The sequence below is a fragment of the Rhyacophila brunnea genome, unplaced genomic scaffold (assembly GCF_057557595.1).
Source record: "Rhyacophila brunnea isolate RB1 unplaced genomic scaffold, BYU_Rbru_1.0 scaffold_8, whole genome shotgun sequence".
NCBI lineage: Eukaryota > Metazoa > Arthropoda > Insecta > Trichoptera > Rhyacophilidae > Rhyacophila > Rhyacophila brunnea.
In genome coordinates, this window is record NW_028233350.1 from 2,124,099 (window position 1) to 2,141,981 (window position 17,883).

At 30.0% G+C, this 17,883-nt stretch overlaps 1 protein-coding gene across 1 annotated transcript in view; it reads left to right on the forward strand.

Annotated features, from left to right (window-relative positions):
- Positions 1–17,883, forward strand: part of Tsp2A (tetraspanin 2A) — a 382,418-nt gene that overhangs the window by 297,457 nt on the left and 67,078 nt on the right. Inside the window, exon 3 of the mRNA XM_085958921.1 lies at positions 10,122–10,298. Coding sequence (XP_085815047.1) covers positions 10,122–10,298 — 177 coding nt within the window. The remainder of the gene's footprint in view (positions 1–10,121; positions 10,299–17,883) is intronic.

Genomic DNA, 17,883 nt, shown 5'->3' on the forward strand with positions numbered 1-17,883 from the left:
ATGCGCGTTACATTATACTTCATGGTACAAGGTGTGTAAAGGAAACAAGAGAATGTGGGGTAGAGATTAGAGGGTCACCCCGGTGTCTTCCGGCGGAACCGGAACTGCTCATTGTCACCTGAGTACTACGCCGTTGCGTCGGCTACTGCTCGGCGTTCTCCTCTTGTGTTCAAATTTGTTGTGCCACTTTATGTTTACATTTATAATATCTACTGCAAAATATTTTTAGACGATCATTTTAAAATTATTATGTAATATAATATACGTAGTAGATTTTTTTAATGAATCGAAAAAATAAATCATTTATTGCATGTATATACTATATACTATTATGTTCTTCTTTTACTTCCTCTACTACTCTAGAAGAAAAAAATGCGTCACGACCTTTCTCGCGTAAAAGATAACAATTTCATTTTTAGTCCCTGAAAATAATCTCGGTATTAATGTACATGTTCGTATACAATATGTTATTATCAAGGGTAATATTATTTTGGTTGAGAATCGAGTAAAAAAGGAGTTTACCATGTTTGTCTGGCAGTTTTATATTATATTTTTGTTACTGACTACAATTTTAAGTTTATTCTTAAGGGCGGACATGCTCAGCGTAGGTCAAAGTGTAGCTTTTATTGTATTTTCAAAGCATGATCCTAGACAATCCTTAAACGTTGCTGGTAATCTATTTATTTAATTTTGAAGCCTTATCATCCTTTATATTTATTATAAACATTTGATGACTGCATAAAGTATTTTTATTACATAAATAGTATTCTTTTAAACCTCTCGCTCTAATGTTTTAGAGTATAGTCATATTTCAGTACATAAATGTGCAGTGGTGTTAAGATTTATTACATTTATTAATTTTTAAACGCATTTATAAAACCATCAGTATAATTTATGTCGACATTATTATACTGAAATGTTTACGATAAAAAATTATATTGATAATCTCTGTAATCCCAAATTATCTACAACGTTTAAGGAATGTCCAGGATCATGCTTTGAAAATGCAATAAAACTCCATTTTGACCTACGCAGAGCATGTCCCCCTTAACTTAAAGCCATGTAAATTCAGTTAAAGTACATTTAAGTGCATGGCGACCTTAGTATTAGGTAACTGCTCCTGAGACATTCCCAGTCATAAAAAATGATGTTTCACACCAAACGTAGGGTCCCGTGATACGACCGATTAAGACTCAGTGTGGGAACCTAACTTAAATGTTTAATGATTCGGGTCATTTTGCGTTAATTGTGCTCACCGACACCTGTGGAATTTTGTGACACTTATATACTAATACTGAGCCATGCAAGAAATGAATTAAAAACATAATACTTAATATATTATGTTATGTCAAAATTGTTCCCAACCATAACATTAGATGCATTATGCTGTACATTAATTTATTATTATTAAATTTAAATATGAAAATTCTATTTTGAAAAATATAATAGAAATATTGTATTAATTAGTGAATTCTTACCATATTTTTATTTGATTTTTCATCGTAATCATAAAATCCATTGATTATATTGAATTCTATATAGTTTGCGTTGAAACAAGTCTGCATACAATTGCGAGGTTATTTACTGTGACATAAAAAGTAGCTTCATTTGTTTCGCTAGATTTGAATATTCTTCCATTCCAAATTCAAATATTCAAACAAGCAGACCATAACAATAGCTTCAACTAGAAGCAGCATATAAAATTCAAACCAAACCACATCACAACAAAGTCTCTCAAGCCGAAGTAAAGCATTACGCTGTATTGTAATACTAGATATTAGTGATGGGCTAACTCTTGACTTTGCACAACATCCAATATATGTTTCAGATGTATGTAATTACTATTATCTCAGCACTTAATAAGTCCCAGGTATTTCATTTCTACGAATTAATTTTTTAATGATTTTAATATTATCTCGGGTACCAATATTTGATACCATTTATTAGTCCAATTCCTCAACGTGTTGTCATCTCCACTCCACCATAGTATGATATATTCACTACGTTTTAGATACATATTGAACGATCACAGCATTTCATACCCCACATGCATTTCGCCATACAGCATTTCGTTAATGTATTTTTATAATATATTGGTCATCACTTGATTATGCGATTTGTCCAGCGATAACCGTCCTTTGAGTGATGTGACCTATACATTTCCACTTTGAGATCTCGGTGGATAATAATATGTTTGCCTTTTTTGTTTGTTCCCTTATACTTTTGATAATTTTATAAAATTGCGTATTATACCCAATATGAATTTCTCAATATTATATTGTTATATTGTTCTAGAACTAAAATTATTTACTATTATAATATTATATAATTTTTAATTCAAGGCTGAACAATGCTAAAATGTTTGAATGTAGCATTCTTCATTCAAAATTAAAATCTCTTATCTTGTTATCTTAGTTTATCTTGATTTCAAAAAAATATATTATTTAAGTAGGTAAGTATATCTCTCTAAATTTTAGTTGTTACGTTTTTCTTTCTGCTGATATTTTTATTAACTATTTTTTTTGTTCAGTGAATAATTGAGAATAGAACATTCTTTATTTCACATACATAATTTCAAAATACTTATTTTTAGAAGTTTAGCAGGCATATTATATCCGAAGTATTTTTAAATTAAGTATGTTAAATTATAGCTTTATATTTTCAATAATCGAGTAAGTAAATTCCTCACAAAGATCGAATCCATTGGAGATTCCCTGTCCATACATTACTAGAACTTTTGGATATTATTATCCCTTGTAACATGAACTCGCGTCCATTTTAAATTTTATCAGAGTATGCAAACAATGCAATCCCATCTCTAGTAAATTTAATACAAGAGTACACTTTCTGTATCGGGTAAAATACATTTCTAGAGTTAGTGTCGAGTTGAGTTGAGTTGGTTCGCACAAACAAGACGAACGAGGAAGTAAGTCCGCAGCGAGCCAGATTGACTTATCTCCCTGCACTCTCATCACTTATTAGTTTTAGAACATCAACTCGGAATTGTTGTCAAATGATCTGTCCGTTATACATTCACCGAATAAGAGATTGTCAACCGAGAAATAATTTTCGTGCGACATTACACAACTCATTTAGTGCTAACACCGCGACTGGCGCGTTTGGACTACCTGGCCATTAGATATAATTAACGTGTTATTTAAATGTGATAATTGAAAGGTTATTAAAAGTTTAGCAGTAATTGTGTTAAATAAGAAAGGTAATTACAATTGTATTTAAATAGAGTTTTATAAACAGACAATAAAATTAATGATCATAATCCCGGGCAGTATCGCTATTGTGATTTAGTAGTTAGGAATTTTATAGCTTGGTAAATCATAATAATTTTGATAAGAGTGAGACTGGTGACAGATTCAAAATGGATCGCAAATTATGGAAGGATATAATATGACATACCTACTGTAATACTTTTGACTGTTAGTTCTGTAGAAATGAGGTATCTATATACTTGCATTTCCAAACAAGAGTTTTTTTTATGATTAACTGAAGCTACAGTTCTTATTATTGTGACAAAGGTGAATAATGTCATATTAATCTAGAAAATCAATATAATGCTATAAATTATATATTATCTAAGTATGTATAATGTTAAAAAACTGATGCTAAATACTCTAAATAGTCAAACGCAATTTTTCACAAAACAAATGAGGTGGTTGCTTCAATAGAAAGTATGAAAATCCGCATATTTTACAATCTTAGTGTGAACTAGAAAGAACAATGAACTAAACCTTAAGAAAACTGGCCAAATTTTTGGTTACAACGTTCGGTTCGGGTAAAACATTTCGTACAGTTCGCCATGAGCTTTCTTATCGGAAAGAGTTGAACGTATACTATCCGGTCTCCAATTTTATTAGATTCAATATGAACATTAATTCAATTTTTATAACTAATTTTGGCAAAATTCATGAATGAAAACCTAACCTAACCTAACAAATAATCCAGTATATCGGCTATTTTCAATATTTTTTTGCTCCTGGCTACCTGTAAAGTGTAAACCGACAAGAACGGTGTTTTATTTAGACATGATTTTTATGTCAGGACTATACGATCCAAAGAGATTGAACGGTCTTTAATATACGGCCATATACTTCCGATACAACATTTCACGGTGAAGTGTGATACGATTTTCATACGTATAAGTTTCCGGACACGAAATTTTCTGTGTTCAAGACTCATCTCCAATTTATTGCGTCTGTCATCAGTAGCTATAATAATAGTGTGTAGACAATAATTACGAAACTACGGATTAGTATTTTTTACTCAAATAAAAGTTTGCTTTAATCGACGATTTAAAAGCTCATTAAAATCTATAACATTATTAGCAATTAGTTAGATAATGTAACTAGGCATTCAGTGATGAATAAATAAGCTTTCAAAAAATTACATAAATAATAAAATAAATAATTTTCACAGCTGATATAATTGAAATACCTGCTCCCCTTATACTGTATATCAATTAGGTTAATTAATTATTAAATATTTGACTTTTCCTGTTGTAAGCTAACATAACTGAAAGTAAGTTTTGTTTGCATTGCCCTCATACTACAATTTGAAGTTTGCAATGTAAGGATTCCGCAAACTGGGAGACTTTATGTGATTAATTGTGTCGTAGAACATAATGAGAAATTTGTATCTGTCTATCTTAAGAATATTAAATTTTCTTTAAATAATAATTTTCGCTAAATATAAATTTGCCGGAAATGTTATTTGTTAGCTCAATACAAAAAAGTGTCAACCCACGCTGAGTAAATTTTAAAATGAACCTATCAACTCGAAAGCTAAAGTAGCTGGGAGTTTATGTATTGTTTTAGGCTCCGCTAATTTTATTCACGTTTATGACGACAGTATGTAGGCGACAGCATGGATTCGCAGTGCGAAGATTTTTCAACTAAAGACCACTGTATCAAGAGAGAATATCTTAACTAAAGTGATACTTAAAGATGATAGATTTTTTAATATTTCTCACATATTTTATTGTTCGATTATATTATTATTTTGGATCAATATTTCGCTGCCTCAGTACAAGGTATAGTATTTGATAAAATGTCAGTTTTGACTTATGAATTACAAAATATAGAGTTGAAACGTTCAAAAATTTTTTATTTGAAATGTTTAGAGCAGCAATAAAAAAAATACATTGAAAACTCTAAGTGAGTAGATCTGTAAATAATGGACTAGGATTTAAAATTCAATGCTGTTTCCTCACTTGAAATCATCAACACTAATAATGAGTAAGTTACAATTACCATTAGGTATTTACTCATATAAAAATCGTTTACGGCACCTGTTTTGCTCACATGGTGACCTGTATGATGCATAATTACATAATTACTGAAATTGACGCAAAAGTTTATATAAGTGTAGGTATATGTAGGTTATGATTATTATCATAATGGTATATTAGGAGTAGAAAATACTATGTAATATGGGAAAGAAAATTTTGGTAAAAATAAAACTTATAATAATTAAGCAGAGAGGGTGGGAAACTTATTTTGTATTTTAAAAATATTTCATTTTTATTGGTTGCATACGTAAAATGATAAATGGATTTAAGATATTAATATGCATACTTTAATAATATATGGTACAAATTAATTACGGTGGGCTAACATGTTTTGCTGAAATGACATTTCCTTCACGACTATCCGCCATTTTGCATTGCGAAATATTTCAAATTAAGAATCCCGGTCCCTCGATTACCAGCAGCGCCAAGCGGTCCACGTTTGCGGCTGCATCGCGACATTATGGTCACGCTCTAAGCGATAAATTGTTACATTTTAATATGGCACGCCGAGTGGGAATGTGCCCGGGAAATTAAAAGGTCGTGCCGGGAGAGAGGACACAATAACATGGAGACATTACGCAAAAGGACAGCTCGCTATTTTATATGGCTACAGGATGAACACAAAACTTTAATAATAGTATACATCTATTACAAGTGTCAGTTTTTGTATCCTACAAACATTTAAATCACAAAAATTATTAATTTTAAAATTTAAAAAAAAAAATATATAAATATACGAGATTATTAATAATATTAAAAAGCTCTCAATATATGGCTGAAGCTCAAATCAAAACCACTCGTTATTTAGTCAAATAGATCCCACGAATGGATGTGAAAATCATATCTGTTGTTGTTAACTTTTCAATGCATTTATTTTCGATAGGTATGCTTCTTGACCTCAGTCAGTTGATAAAAGGCTTAAAAAAGAGTCTATCTTAATTTTTATAATTTGAAAACTCATCAGAAAAATATATAACCTCTAGGAAAAGTATATAACACCCAGCAAAATTCGAACTCGCGTCTCCTGAATTCGCGCTCATGTACTCTAACAACTTAGTTTTGTGTTTCGTATCTTATTGTGATGAAATGATGCAATGATTTGGTTTACACAGGGTTTAATTGAATTTTAAAAACTATCCAGTTCTATCTACAAGCTTAGTTCAATAAAAACTAATAGGTACGTATGAATGACAAAGTTTAGTGAGCACAATTTATATCGGATCATAACAGCCTACCTCCACTCTTTGCCATGCAACTACAGGTTATCTTTTTGTATAAAAAATGGTTGGTAATCATTCGTGCAATACATTTATGTGAGAAATTCAAACCCGTGGTTGACAGTTGTATAGGTAAATGTTCTGTCGCTATGTACTATAAGGTAAATGTTGAAATGTAATAAATCATATAGTAAAAAATCGAGCCATGTATATACTATTATTATAGCAGTGAAACCAAAATGTTGAAGTAATTTTTATTGTATAGAGATTGAGTTTAAAAGTATTACAGTGAAGTAAACAGAAACCTCTAATTCTCATTCAAACCCTCTATGTTCTCCACTATATTATTTCCTTCTTCCATATAAAAATGTAAGATACATCAAATTAAAACTTGTTCATTGAATGAATGACACTACAAAAGACTCCATTTAGAAGAAGATTCAACTTTTTGGTTGGAACCAATTCATTGTTATTTACTTTGAACTGTCATAATTTGAAGTTTTACAACAGATTAAAAAGTTAAAGGATTGTTAAAAAAATAGTTTAATTAAATTAAAACTTAATTTAATTGCTATCTTTTAAGCACCGTGCTCATTTTGTGAGGCTACAAATTCACAGAATAGGATTTTTAATTAATTTCTCCTAAAAGGCATAAGGTGCCTCGTACAAAATATGTATGTGTTTGAGGGTTTCTATATATATATATATTCTCACCAATATTCTTGTAAACTGTCCAAATGCGAGTATAAATTAAGTTTACTTGCTGTTAAGTTTGTTTCAAAAGCAATTAAGCTCAATTTAATATTCTTTCAAAATAAAGAATCAACCCTTCATTTCCATGTTTTTAGTCTATTATCTGAAAACTTAAATAAAATAAAAAGCAGATTGTTTTAAGTACCCATAAAATTCATTGTAATATATAATACATTATAAATACCAATATAGTGATTCCTAACCAGGGTTCAGCGAGAGTTCACTAAATCTTGTGAAAAAAGTAAATGTTCAAATTATATATTTTACTTTAAAGAAAACAATATTTACCGTAACCTATTTTTAAATATAGCTTGGTGATATACTATATTGCGTCAAATATTATTGTCATAGCAAAGGTTTTACATACAATAGTTTTTGTGACAAGGAGGAATGAAGAAATCCCGTTTTCAGTAATATACATATATCACTGCCTAGACATCATCACCGGCACTACAACTCAATGTGGGTCTTGGCCGTCTACATGAAACGTCTCCACTCCCCTTTGTCTGCCGCAAGCTCCCTCCACCGCATTAGTCTCAGGGATGCTGTGTCTCTTTCTATACAGTCCAGCCACCGCAGTCTAGGTCTCCCGACCCTCCTTTTCCCTTCTGGTCTGTTGAAGAGAAGCCTCTTTGGTGGTTAGGTGTCTTCCATCCTTGTGACATGGCCTATCCAACGAAGTCGCTCTACTTTCACGTGTAAGACTACAGGGGGATCTTCATACAACGCATATAGTTCATGGTTGTACCTTCCTCGCCACGTGCCATCCTCCTCATATACAGCTCCGAAGACTCTTCTTAATATCTTTCTTTAAAGATATCCAGCTTCCTCTCATCTTTTTTTGATAAAGCCCAGCATTCCGACCCATAGGTTAATATGGGTCTGATGAGGGTTTTGTACAACTTTCTTTTTTTTTGAGAATTAATAGAATTATAGAGAGAATTTTCTTTGAGAGGAGTCTTGATCTGAAGTGTCTCTGTAAACCGTAGTAAGATTAATTGTTTGCCAGAGTAATCCTTCTGCTAACCTCTTGAGTGATATCGTTTTGAGGGGCTATGCATGATCCCAGATATATGAACTAGTCGACCCTTTCAAACTGATACGTGTCAATCGTGAGTGGTGAGCTTGAAAGAACCTCACTTACAGGCATGTATTTTGTTTTTTCTTGATTGACCTGGAGTCCCATTTCTATGGCCGCTCTTTCACTGCCTAGTATGAACTATTTATTGTATTTTTTGTCAAAGCATTTAATACTTCCACGTTAAACTGATTGTTACATAATTGTGTGTACCTATTATTTTGGAGAAATATGTAAGAATAACTAATATTTTATAATTTTCACCTTTGGCAGTTTACATAACTGAGTAAAGATTTTCTAAGGATATATCCATTATATAGATATGAGAATTATACTGACTAAACATAGTAAGAGATGGTTTTTGAGTATTTATTTACGGTCGGAACTATTGGAGAGGGGAAGAGGAGGTTGATGGATGTGGTAGGTAGATGGACTTCAATGAATCGAAGGTGGATGCGTGTTTGAGTAAATACCAATTTATTCCCTTCAACAATATTTGATACAAATTATTACAGACAGTATATTTATATTTAAATACTAATTTGACAATTTAAATTACGACGGCGTATTTATGAGAAAAGTTTACTGATTCGACGATTAGAGATTCGACCGTTGGTTGGAAAGAATTTACGACGTATGATAACAGATTTCTCATGCCCCGAGATTTTATATTAATTTCAAACAAAAGAAATCCACAACAGCTTGGGGCTATGACCTGAGGCTACATGTCACTGTTTACTGCATGAACTGCGCTGGATTAACGCAAATGTGATCCCTCAGCATTTCCTGATTGCCTTATAAAATAATATAAAAGAATTAATCACGACATTCCTAAATACAAAGTTACTGAGCGAGTATTACAAATAACTAATTTTATCAATAAAACATTGTGTTATTATGAAATCGGTGATAGTCAAATACTGAGGCGGGTTAACTGACCTCTGATACGTGTTGTCAACTAGATTATATGAATGATGTAACAAGCCTTTCTTATCAACTAATTTACAAATTAGCATACGTTATTCGGTACCTAAATAGATTATCATAACTTATATACTATGATGAGAGATTATATGGTACACCCACAGAACTATGCCTATGTTAATCACTGCCTACTCATTTTACGTAAATTTGTAATTATCCATGTCACTTAATAGTACCTATAATTTATAAACCAGTCAGTCAGTCACGGGTACCGCTTTATAAAAATGACATAGAATCATTTTTCAGTATTTTCAATTAAATTCTGATACTTTTCATATAATATCGTCACTGTTCTGGCAGAAGACACTAATTCTAAAAAAATACATATTGAGTTAGTTACACCAAAATTTTCTTTATTTCAAACTTTACCGTCTGGTAACCTTCTTAATAAATAAACAGTCTTTATTTTAAAATCATCCTTTTTACGATTTCTTAATAAACTCACATGATAGATCATTTCAAACATTTTAACATCTTCAAAGTCAAATTACTCAAAACTAGTATTCTCCAGTTAGTGTGTTCTGCCAGAACAGAGACGATTTATAAATTATAATACTTTATTCGTTATTACGATAGGTACATAATTATTTGGTAAAATAATATGAACTTCCTGTTTAACAATACCTACGTCTTAATATACGTTTCTCAATCATTTGAGGTTTTTTCAGAATACTAATAGATTTATATTTATTATTAAAATGCTTCATATTGCTTTATTTCACAGTTTCCTATAAAATAATATCCGAATCGAAAATGTCTTAATATTTTATTTTCTTCTCTTTTGCAGTACATCATCACTCAAATATTTGGCTTCCTGTTTGGATTGGCTGGTGTTGCAGTACTTCTTGACTACTCCACATACGACTCCAAGATCCAACCACTCATCAGAGATATTTTCACCCGTTTTATCAACAACCCTCAGCACGACTATAGCATGCGTATGCTTACACTGATCCAAGAAGAGGTAAGTTTGACAAAATTTTACATTATTAATTTAATATATTTATTTACTGGAGGTCGATTGAAAAACTTTATATTTTTAGTAACCGATTGATTTATTAACTTTTTCTTTTATTCAGCGAATAATTCACAAGATCTTAGAATGTACCATTTTAATTATTGAACATACATAATTCTATTAATGATTTGTATTAATAAAACTTTTTTTTGTACTTATTCCACTTTTTTATTTAATAAATTTGGACCGGTTTCGTCCGCCTCAAATAAACATTCAACTATTTATTTTATTCAGCGAATAATTCACAAGATTTTAGAATGTACTATTCTAATTATTAGCAAGTTCAAGAAAGTTGCAACAAAAAATATTAGAGAGATACGTGTCGTCGGTTAGTAATTAAAGTAGGTAATAAATACTTTAATTTAGAATACAAAAATCGATCGCCTACCGTAACTCGATGTGGAGAGCACTAATGAGCAGGTATTAATAAAAGCCAATAGTTAAATTTTAAGTGGTAATGCACAGGGCGCGATACCCAAGAGACGCAGGCTCGATTCCTGCCGGTTGATTTTCGAAAATTATTTTTTCTATTGGCTATATTTTTGTGAATGTTTTCAGAATTATGTACTTGTATGTTCGTTTCATTTATATTTAAAAAAGGTTTTCTGTAATAAAATCAATAAAATTTGATATTTTTAGAGGAGTCACATGCATATTTTTACGTTTTCTATGAATCCGTTATAATCGTTAGATGATTGCCACCAAAACTCAAATTCGTAGTATTTTTAATATTGAAGAGTTTCCTATCATATCTTTATATACCTTTAATCTTTAGTCTTTAATACCAAACGTGACATAATGTGACATAACATCAATAACATAATTATATAATAAATAATAAATAATGATGAAGCCATATTATTATTAATTTACATTTGACATATCCCTGTATTTATAGTTAGCCCATTACAGCCCTAGCCAATTCAGTTTTTAGCATTCTAATAATATATTGCATACCGTTGTTATATTTCCTTATACATTCCCTTTTTTATACTGGTTCGACACATCTCTCTTACTGGGTTCTCAGAAGGGGCTCAAAGTTCGATTCCCGGTGAGTTCACAATAAATTATATAGCCATGTGGTTTTCTCAAAGCCTGGATATCAATGTGAACCTTTTCTTTCTACTATTGCATTACTGTTTCACACTCAACTGCGATTGGACTTTATGGCCAGTAATAGTTTAAAATTAATATACTTAATATATTAGATAAATTACATTACAAAATTGCGGTAAATACACACTGAAGATTTTGGTTATATGCACTTTGAAAAGTGACTTTTTTAAACAATACTGTTCTGTCAATTTATATCGACTAAAATAATACTCAAAAACATTGCAATTTAAAAATTTTACATAATGTCTGTAGAATTGTATTAAATTCGAATGTATATAAGTACTGGACAAAGCATATTTTTTTAATTAAATGAAATGACAACACTGCTAAATTTAGATGAACGTTTTTTTTTTGAAACAATGCATTTCAAAAGATTCATTCAAATTAACGCCACCCTTATCAGAGAAATTATTTTGCGGTTTCGGCATAAAAAAAACACGTCCGAGTAATATCAGATTTTCGTGACGTTTTTTTTCAATCAGATACAGCTGAAAACGTCTAAACAAAAAAAGTTTCATAATTAAACTGGGGGAGGGGATAAAAAGGGGGGCTTTGGATGTTGGTTGTTGCCTGTTGAGGACGTGATGATATTTGAAATACAGTTATTAGGAAGGAGACGTGACGTCACGTCCCAGCCGCGGAATGAAATACTTCTGATGGGCCATTTTCTCATTTTTGTTTACATTAAATAATAATATTACAATTTACCTCAAAATTTACCCCCATAATAATATCTCATTTCTGTTTTAGAGCAATACAATTATTTTATTAAGCATAGAAAATGATTGCGAGACCAAAATTCGTCACGAAATAACATTAAATATCATGGATGTATAACATGAGAGATATTAATAATATATAAATCTTTCTTTAGTATAAGAAAAAGACGATATCTTACTTCTTAAGAAACAATAAAAAAGTTTTAAATGATTTTAATGAGATTGATAGGTTTTATTTGTACTTTAATTAACTTTGATTATAAATACATACCGTACATATTTTAGAAAAGTGTTTACTCTTACATGATACAAAATATATATAGAAATAATTCTAATGGAATTAAATTCCATTTGAGTCGTTTTTGGCGACCCGGGTTTCGCCTTTCGGCACCTTCAGGCACCGTGTACACTCACCAAAAGGCAAATAAACACTTACCACGAATACTATTAACTCGAACTAATAACTAATCAATACAATAAAGTAGGTAAAAACTCCATTACCCACTTATAAAATCAAGGTTTACAATAAAAAATTACAAACAAATTATGAATAATTGAAGTGTTAGTAAAAAAACTCCTCACTTATTAATAATAATAATACACTCAATAAGCATATTATAATAATCGTCAAAACCTTATAATAGATCATTAGTATTTTTAGTGATAAAACCGATGAAATCTAAGATGATATTATAAGTTGTGTAATATAATTATGTAGTATGTTTTATTTTAATGGATACAACGTATTTACAAAACTTGGCAGTCTTCATCCTAATTTTAACTTGTCGTTTATATACGATGCTTAGGTAATTTGAGATTGAATGTAGAATCCAAATATATACGATTTTACTTAGTAGGTAGATACATATTATATTATCCGGCACAGAATAATTACAGACATGAAGATTTCAGATGATATATAAAATATGAAAATACCTACCAAAGAGATCAATGACCAACTTATGCCAAAAATATTTTTTACTCGTAAGTTAAAAACTGACTAACAAGAACAAGTTAAAAACATTAATTCGATAAAATATAGTCAGTAAATAAATTTAATAAAAAAACAAGTAAAATAATCAACACACAATTACTTGTATGCGTGAATGGAAGTATATATTAGACATAGCGATGAAAGAGATATTTTAAACCAAGTATAAAAACTTGTTTATGAGTGTCGTTTTAATTTTTTTTATTTATGAAAATATTCTTATATTTAGCTACTTAAATACACTTAAAAAAAGACAAACTGTAAAGTTTAATTATTATGTTTTGACGTTTTGTTTTTAATTTTTAGGCAACATTTATTATATATAACTTATCTAGTAAAATGTACATAAAATTATCCAATTATATAAATACTTATCTAAGTATTTATTTAATCGCTGCCTCAGTACAAAAGTACACAATTTGACAAAAACCTGTTAAGAGAAAATGGCTGTCAAAGTTTTTGAATAACAAAAACAGAGAGATTAGATATTTTTATAAAGTATTTATATATTATTATTATTATGTAAATATCCTAAAAAATTCACGTTTTATCTAAAATATTATAAAGAATCACCTTAAATTCTGTCCCATATTTAAATTAAAACAATGTATGTAATAAAGTATAGTATTGCACTAAAACAATAATACTCCTTTGATATTCATGTTGATGTCATACCAATTAATCTGAAATATTATGGTAAAATAAATTTCTACAAAAATAGTGCAGCCTTCCCCGGAAACTTCAACTGATTCTCCATAGTAGTAATTCATAAGTCAAAACTGACATTTTGTCAAATAGTGTACCCTTTTACTGAGGCAGCGTAATGTTATACCTACATTATGGCTTAGAAATATAGCTATTTCACGCTTTAAGAACCATGGTAAAGTAGTACACCTAGATATTTTAAAAGTGTCGAAAATATTAACGCATCCCCCTAGATGAGTGGCAACAACGTGCTATAAAATAATTAGCTTCTCCTAAAAGAGAAATGAATATTTTTCTCGTTTTTCTGTGGCTGATAAGACATAATTACATTTTGTCAGTGACATTTAAATGCAATAACTCTTTTTTGGAAAATTTCATGAAATATAATAATATATACCCACTTATTCATTGAATGCTTAATTTAATACTAACACATAATTAAGTATTTTTTATAAAGAACATTTTTAACAGATAAAATTACATTTCTTCTAAAATTAATTGATTTGTATTATTTTTAAGCATACCAACAATTTATCACAAACGAATTTATATAGTATATTATTAGTTTTATGGTCAAAAATATTTATCTTTAATATTTTAAAATAAGTAGTGACAGGGCATATAAAAATATTAATATTGAATGATGCAATTATTGCAATTGCTGTTTACAATTTTTACTCCAAGATGAACATGACCTTCGACAGGGTAAAAATAATAATTGATTTTTCGTAATCCATTTGCCTTAACCCTATTTAGATAATTGAAATAGAGTAGATTATCTACAGTATGTAATTATTACAAATAACAATAATTATTATAAGTACGAATATTATTAAGATTGGGATTGAAAAAACATACGTGATCTTAACATTCATTTTATCACCGCTTTACAGTGGGTCAAACAACACGTTTTAATGAATAAATAATATTAATACTGTCGACCGAAGGTACTGGAATTTTAATACTAATGGATTTAAGTTTTGTACTATTCCATTTGAGTCGTTTTTTGTGAGCAGAGTTTCTCCTTTCGGCATCTTCGGGCACTATGTACACTCACCAAAAGGTGGTACACACTGACAATGAATACAATTATTAATTTTAACTTAGGTATACAATAAATTAATACAATAATGTAGGTAAAAACTTTATCGCCTACTTATTATTAAGTCAAGGATTACAATAAAATATAATAAACAAATTATGAATAATTGAAGTGTTTGTAGTATGTTTGTGAAGTGGCAACGTATTTAGAATTTAATGGAATTAACTAATGAGATATATCAATGATATATCATGATAATTTTAATCCTTACTCCAGGATTATCAAATATTTAATTATGAATGTGTACTAACAATGTAAAAGAGTTACGAAAGAATATTTTATAAGCGGACTTAGTTTTAGGTACTCCATATAGATACATCATTTTTTCTAGACGTTTTCAAACAACCTTCAAGCCACAAGCCGTATTATTCTAGCTAAAAGTAATAAGAACTCCTACTTCATAGAATCTTAAATTATTACATAATTTCCATAATTATATTTAATCAAATATATTTAAATTCCACCAAATAGGTACCATCGGTCGACAGTATTAATATTAAATATATTTATTTTATTCAAGCACTAAATGTATATGCATATTATGATATTGATTATATGAGTTTGGGTTCCACTTAGTCCAACTTTTTATATGAGGGTTGTTTTTCAAAATTATGTTTTTAAATGCAAATTATTATTAGCAAGTGTAAAAATAGATTTTATTCACGAAAAATGGTTGTTATTTATTATCTCAATTCACTGTATCCTTGCACTGAATCAAGGATACTACAATGAAAAATAATTATCATTTTTTTTTACTGAAGATTGATTTTAAATTGTTTCACCACTCCCGGAATTCCATAATTTTTCAATTATTTAGTTACTTCGAAATCAAGAAATTTAGTGGTATAAAAAACGTGAATATTTTGAAACGGCGATGGCTGAGGTTTACTTATTAGACACTTCACTTGGGTAAATAATATATCACATGATAATATAATTCTGACCAGAAAAAGATGAGTATACCAAGGGAGAATATTTAATATAAAAATTGGTGTCACAAACTCCATCTCATTTCCTTACCAACCCACACACAGTATTATGTTAAAATCTTTCTTCCGTGTCACAAGATCATCTGAAATGGGCCAGAATGATAGCGCAACTTATCACTGACCGCAGCAGACGAAGGCAGACAGAATCGCGACCCTCCCTCCGTCCCTCTGCAGGGCTGAGAGGGTTAATTGATCGCCCATCAATCTTCTGGCCTACGCATGTGGACACTTGCCATGCGGAAAATCTACTACAGCTTTCATCAACCCCTCGCACGATTACATTGCTGTCACATAGTATTTTATTTATTTCGTTATTTTTCTTTTTTGTAAAACAACTCTTTATTTAATATATAATTTATTCGGAATAAAATAGTTGTTTATTTTAAAAAAAGACACATTGATCACAAATAACAAATTTATAATTCAAGACATTCACAGCATGACATTTAGAATAAAAAGTACAAGTAAACCAACTAGAGAAAAAACAATGTAGAGAGAAAAAAACAAAGAAAAAAATAATTTTATAGAAAAAAACAACAATAATTCAAAAAAATACAAATTAAACAATAAAATAGAATTTTAAAAACAGAATACTTAATGCATCGCTAAAAATATCTACATCTCTAGGGAGTGCATTGATCAGCCGCCACTATTGGTGCCTGGTGAGTCTGACTTGATTGGAAACAGCGTTCACCCAGTATAGGTCATGGCTGCGACCACGCATGTTATTGACGGGTGCATAAACATTCAAATTTTCCAGAATATCGGGTTTGGAAACTATGCCACGTGAGAGCAGGAAAAAACGCTTTAAGAACAGAAGTGACCTCTGAGCTTCAAGAAAATGAAAGGCGAGCATGCCTTGAAGAAAGTTAGTCGGAAAATACTCATTTGAGAAACTAACAAAAGGAAAATATTTATATAAGTACATTAAAATAAAGATGTCAAAGTTTTTTTTCTGAACACGCTCTAAAACAAGCTATAGGAAACCTTTTTAATAATTGTGCGAGCAAACGTGGTGTGTTGTAAAATTTTCTCGTTGGTACTGAAAAATAATATTGGTGGAATGTAAATTTTAAATTTTGTTTTATATAGGTAGGTTATATAAAAGTCGATTTATAAATAAATGTTACTTGTAATGGATTTCAGTTTTGTACTATTTCATTTGAGTCGTTTTTTTGCAACCCTTGCAGCATATTCAGGTACTATTCACACTTAGGTACCAATGCTAAATACACACTGACAACGAAAACAGTTGACTATTAACTTACAAAATAAAGTGGGTAAAAACTTTATCACCTACCTATTAAGTCAGGGATCACAATAAAAAGACGATTAGAAAATGTGAAGAAAAAATTCGATACAATGATTGTAATGAAAGGTAATTGATAAAAGGTACTTCCTTTAAGTTGGATCTGACCGAACACATTAATTTAGACACTAATAATTTAAACATTGTTCTTTATTCTGTAACACGATTATAGAATTGAATTTTAACTTATTAAAAATAACTTGAGATTATAACACGCTCTCTTATCACAAAAAAAACATAAATCAAAAAAACTTACATTTTGAATTGGATGCATTTCAGCTTAGTTGAATTACGACTGATTCTTAGTTAGGTAAAATAATACAAAAGCACTTATATTAACGGTGGAGCCTTGTTAAAAGGTGCGAATTTATAACAAAAGTCAAATTGATTCAGCTTTGGCCAATTAACCATGATTACAATAATACATCAGTTGACACGTCTTACCGATATATTATTATTATTACTTATTATAATGGTATATTGTAACCATATATATTGCAAAATTGTTGTCTATAACTGATGTAAGAATAGCAACGTCGACTTAAGAAAGCTTAGAGCAGTAGATTAGTCATTAATGTCGCTATAAATTTTCTTTGTCGC